The 6000-nt window shown below is 40.2% G+C and overlaps 1 protein-coding gene across 3 annotated transcripts in view; it reads right to left on the bottom strand.

The window, feature by feature from the left end:
* Positions 1-287: 287 nt before the first annotated feature.
* Positions 288-6000, bottom strand: part of cemip2 (cell migration inducing hyaluronidase 2) — a 91398-nt gene continuing 85685 nt past the window's right edge. For all 3 annotated transcript variants that reach the window (XM_060839556.1, XM_060839551.1, XM_060839561.1), the window contains exon 24: positions 288-518. In XM_060839556.1, the coding sequence (XP_060695539.1) occupies positions 328-518 (191 nt within the window). In that variant the 3' untranslated portion in view covers positions 288-327. The remainder of the gene's footprint in view (positions 519-6000) is intronic.

Here is a 6000-nt window from a genome sequence, read left to right as displayed (position 1 = left end):
ACAACACTTTTTTTTAAAAAATGCAAAACAAAGCAAATTACTGCAGATGTTGGAAATCCAAAATAAAAGAAAATGCTAGAGATAGTCAGCAAGTCAGGCAGCATCTGTGGAAAGTTAACTATCCACATCAACCAAAACATTTACTCTTTCGCTCTACAGATGTTGCTTAACCTGATGAGAATTTCCAGTTTTCTCCTTTATTTAAGATTATCTAACTAGTTTTAAAAGAGGAGATAAATATGATAATGGGAAAAGGGGTTTTAAAAAAGACAATTTTAGAACCAGCATTAATAAAATAAGTTAGGTCACATTTATTCAAATTGATATTCACTGTAAAGCATTTTGTAAAAGTTCCAGTTCTTTCCTTTGTGGTTTGGTAACATTCGTGCAGAAATAGTCTTGGAGGTGAAGTGGAATGTATTTTTCCAAGAGTTGTAGGCTCTGCCCAGCAGGGCTGCTGTATAGCCTGGTCCACGATGGGTTAAATTCCCCTTTGTATCCAAAGAAAGCAATGCTCTCTGTAAAAGAATAAAGAATATATTGTCACTCGGGCGGAACTGCAAACATGAATCATCCTATCCTGCTGAGAAAAGTTGTAAATATTAACTCAGTATGCTTTGATTGGTGTGCTTTTAACCAATTAACCTTGAAAAAATAAACCTGATACTTGTGTTTTTTTGTGTCTGCTTCAATTGACTTAACCAAATATGCATAACTGAAGCAAGATGATTGCTGTTTTTTTTTTAAAACTTGTAGAAGTGACCGTGATTCCCTTTACAGGAGTTGAGGAACTATAGATTAGGACGACACACAACCAAATTATTGCATGTCAAATCAAAAACAAAGGCCTCATGCCCGTACATTCATATGTTGTAACTAGAACAAAAAGTATATTTACGTATGATGCATCATTCTCATTAGAGATGTGTGGTTAAAATGCTGGGATTATATTAACTCATGTACTCTGTTTCCCACAGCTGTAGGGTGAGGAAAGATAATTTTATTTTATGCAATCTTTCGGTGGAAGCAGATTGAATGGTGAGAATTTGATAAATTGTAGAGAAATCTGCAGGGCTACAGGAGAAAGAGCAGAGTGGAGAATGAGACTAATTGGATAATTCTGTTGCTTGAGACATAATGGGCTGTTTGGCCTCCTGTGTTGAATAAAGTTAGAGACTGGAAATTTGGGGACAGTTATAAGGGGGGAATCAATAGCAGCATAGTCTTTTTAAAAAAGTGAGCCCATTTAGCAGCAGATCTATTCCTCAGCCAACCCATCAGCCATATCGTGAGAGACCTGATAGATGTATAAACTAATTCTCATGCTATTCAACACCATAGGGTGTTAATGACAAGATAGTGGGGAGTATATACAGGGCAATAATTTAATCAAATGGATTTAACATTGTAAAGAATTAACAGCAGAAGATCTCAAGTGGCTTATCTTTGCTGTTTAAATGCTTGAATGAGATTATAGCTATGAAATATCTTGAGTATACAGTATCTTGTTCATGTACCCTGTGGAACATTAGACAGGTACTCATTCAAGCTTTATAGCTGAAAAAAAAATGCAGCTGCCCTAAATACTCCATTGACTCTATTCCTTTGTGTCAGTACAGCCTGGTGACAATAATTCCACTTGAAATTTGTGTGCAATTAAAATGATCTGATTATATTAAATTAATCAACACTTATTCTACTTGCCCTTCACAGATTTAATGGCACTCAACCTTTCATCCTAAAAGCACCAAAAGCAATTTCACATTCAATTTATAGCTGTGAATATAGATTGTATTCAAGACACAAATTCTGAATATGCAAAGCAACATTAAGCAGAGCTGAACCATGTTACTTTTGAATTTTCACACATTTGAATAGTTTAGTGGAATCCTATTACTAACATCTCTTGTACCAGTCATCATACAGTGGCAGTGTTTTTTCAGCAACATTAAAAGCCTATTTGTCACCAATATGCATATTATAGTTTCATAGTTTGCTCTGTCGCAGGAATGGTCAGGGAAAGGGATAGAAGATGAGCACATCATTAAGCCAGAGCTTATCTTTAATTTAATCGGTAGCACACACATCTGAATCTGAAGGTCTCTTAGATAAAGGTGAGATACTGTATTTTGGTCAGGCAAAATAAGACAGGAGGACAGAGTTAATGATAAGGTGCTGGGGAGTGTTGCCAAACAAGACCTTTGGGAGGAGGTACATTGTTCCTTGAAAGTGGAGTTGCAGGTAGATGGGAGTAAAGAAGGCATTTGGTCTGCTTGCCTTCATTGGTCAATGCACTGAGTACAGGAGTTGAGGTCATGTGACTGTACAGAACATTGATTAGGCCACTTCTAGAATATCGTGTTCAATTCTAGTCACATAGAACATAGAAAAATACAGCGCAGTACAGGCCCTTTGGCCCTCAATGTTGCACCGATCCAAGCCTACCTAACCTACACTAGCCCACTTTCCTCCATATGCCTATCCAATGCCTGTTTAAATGCCCATAAAGAGGGAGAGTCCACCACTGTTACTGGCAGGGCATTCCATGAACTCATGACTCGCTCAGTAAAGAATCTACCCGTAACATCTGTCCTATACCTACCTCCCCTTAATTTAAAGCTATGCCCCCTCGTAATAGCTGACACCATATGTGGAAAAAGGTTCTCATGGTCAACCCTATCTAAACCTCTAATCATCTTGTACATCTCTATCAAGTCACCCCTAAACATTCTTTTCTCCAGTGAAAACAGCCCCAAGTGCCTCAGCCTTTCCTCATACGATCTTCATTCCAAAGTTAAGATTTTGTGAAACTTGAAAAGGTTTAGGAAAGATTTACAATGATGTTGCCAGGTTTGCAGTGTTTGAGCTTTAGGGAGAAGCTGAATAGGCTGGGGCTGTTTTTCCTGCAGCATTGGAGGATGAGGGATGACCTAAAAGAAGTTTATAAAATCACGAGAAGCATGGATAGGGTGAATAGTCATGGCCTTTTCCCCAGGGTAGAGGAGTCTGTATCTAGAAGGCATGGGTTTAAAAGGTAGAATCATAGAATTCCAACAGTGTGGAAACAGGCCCTTCAGCCCAACAAGTCCACACCAACTCTCCAAATAGTAACCCATCCAGATCCATTCCCCTGCCCCATTATCCTATATTTACCCCTGACTAATGCACCTAAAAGACCCAAAAGTAATTTCACATTCAGTTTATTGCTGTGAATGTAGATTGTAATGAAGAGACAAATTCTGAATATGCAAAGCAAAATCAAGCAAAGCTGAACAAGGTTACTTTTGAATTTTCATATATTTGAGTAATAACATCCCTGAAGACTCTGAGCAATTTAGCATGGCCAATTCACCCAACCTGCATATCTATGGATTGTGGGAGGAAACCGGAGCATCTAGAGGAAACCCAAGCAGACACTGGGAGAATGTGCAAACTCCAGACAGACAGTTGCCGAAGGCTGGAATTGAGCCCGGTCCCTGGCGCTATGAGGCAGCAATGCTAACTACTGAGCCACTGGGTAAGAGGGGAAAGATTTATAAGGGGCAACTTTTACATGCAGAGGATGGTGCATTAATGGAATGTGCTGCCAGAGATACCTGGATGGAAACATGAATAGAAAGGGTTGAGGGGGACATGGGCCAAAAGCTGGCAAATGGGACTAGATTAATGAAGAATATCTAGTTTGCATGGACAAGTTGGATTGAAGGATCTGTTCCATGCTGCACATCCCAATGACTCAAGCCCCACTCCAAGATCTTGAATACAAAATCATACTCGTCCTCCTTGCACTGAAGGAGGATTGCAATGTCAGAAGTACTGCATTTTCAGTAAGGCAATATATGGAGACCCCATGGATGTGGACGAAAATAAATTACATGGCCGATAGCGAGTTTTGAGAAGATCTGTAGCTCAGGTTGAGGTTAAGTTTGCTCGCTGAGCTGGAAAGTTCATTTTCGGACATTTCGTCACCATATTAGGTAATATCATCAGTGAGCCTCCGATGAAGCACTGGTATTAGTGACCCACTTTCTCTTTATATGTTTAGTTTTCCTTGGATTGGTGATGTCATTTGTTGTTCTTTTTCTCAGAGAGTGGTAAATGGGGTTCAAGTCGATGTGTTTGTTGATAGACTTCCGGTTAGAATGCCATGCTTCTAGGAATTCTCGTACATGTCTCTGTTTGGCTTGCCTTAGGATGGATGTGTTATTCCGGTCGAAGTGGTGTCCGTCCTCATTTGTATGTAAGGATATGAGTGAGAGTGGGTCATGTCTTTTTGTGCCTAGTTGATGTTCATGTATCCTGGTGGCCTGTTTGTCCAATGCAGTGTTTGTGGGTGGGTTTGTGGGCTACCATGGTGCCAAGAGGTCTGAGTAGTCTGAGTAGTCTGGCAGTCATTTCTGAGATGTCTTTGATGTAGGGGAGAGTGGCTAGGGCTTCTGGACACGTTTTGTCTGCTTGTTTGGGTTTGTTGCTGAGAACTCAGCAGATTGTGTTCAGTGAGTATCCATTCGTTTTGAATATACTCTATAGGTGATTTTCCTCTGCTGTTCATAGTTCCTCTGTGCTGCAGTGTGTGATGGCTTGTTGAAATAATGTTCTAATGCAGCTTTGTTTTTGGGTGTTGGGATGATCGTTTCTGTAGTTCAGTATTTGGTCCGTATGTGTTGTGTTCCTGTGGACGATGATTTTAAGTTCCCCATTGGCTGTCACTCTTATAGCGACATCTAGGAATGACAGTTTGTTGGTGTTTTCCTCCTCTTTAGTGAATTTTATGCCAGTGAGGATATTATTGACTCTCAGAAGAAACCCAGCAAACCGTCAGACAGACAATCACACCAATATTAAGCAAATAAAAATAAGGAAACACACTCAATACACAAGAAAGGAAAGCACTAGAAGGACTCAAAAAAAGATAAAAACATTGTTATCCTACTGCAGACAAAGGATGCTTGACAGTCATTTTGAACTGAAGAGATTACATTGAGAAGGCAAATGCACTGCTTGCAGATACCAACACTTGCCAACAGGTGGCGATAAATCTGACCCCACAACTAGAGAACTGAATCACAGCCCTACTCAAAATCTGGAAAATTAAATAAGACAGATTTCCAGACAGATCCAACACACCATGTTTGTACAGATTACCCAAAATTCACAAACCAGGAGCTCCCCCCCCCTCCCCCAGACCCACAGTCTCGCTACCTGGAACACCAACTTATAGATTAGCCAAGGAGCTACACCAAAAACTAAAACACTTAGTAGAAGACTCACACCATTCCACCCAAGAATTCCTGAACACCAAAGGTAGAGGATGAAATAATGGCCTCCTTTGACATAACAGCCCTGTTCACATCCATCAACATCAACCTGGCCAAAGAAACACTGACTACACTATTAGAAGAACCAAGGACACATACACCAAACACCACCAACTTCAACAGCAAGAACAACACTGTCAAGCTAGTGGACCTCTGCCTTACCACCAACCTCACTTTCAATAACAAAACCTACAGACAAACCAATGGAACACGCATAGGATCTCCGATATCAGGATTCTTAGCAGACGCAGTAATGCAGAGACTGGAACAAACAGCTCTGCCAACCATCCAACCCAAACTTTGGATCCGCTGTGTGGATGGCACCTTTGTCATCACTAAACAAATCAAATTAGAGGAAACCTTCAAGTCCACCAATAATACCCTTACTGGCATAAAATTCACTAAAGAGGAGGAGAACAACAACAAACTGCTATTCCTAGATGTCACAGTAGAGTGACCAGCCATTGAGAAACAACAAACCAGCGTCTACAGGAACACAACACATATGGACCAAATACTAAACTACACAAGCAATCATCCCAACACACAAAAACGAAGCTGCATTAGAACATTATTTTAATGAGCCACCACACATTACAGCACAGAGGAACTACAAAGAGCAGAAGAAAACCATCTATACAGCGTATTCAAAAAGAATGGTTATCCAATGAACACAGTCTGC

This window comes from Hemiscyllium ocellatum, chromosome 2 (assembly GCF_020745735.1).
Source record: "Hemiscyllium ocellatum isolate sHemOce1 chromosome 2, sHemOce1.pat.X.cur, whole genome shotgun sequence".
NCBI classification, from domain to species: domain Eukaryota; kingdom Metazoa; phylum Chordata; class Chondrichthyes; order Orectolobiformes; family Hemiscylliidae; genus Hemiscyllium; species Hemiscyllium ocellatum.
This window is presented reverse-complemented; position numbering and strand designations above follow the sequence as displayed.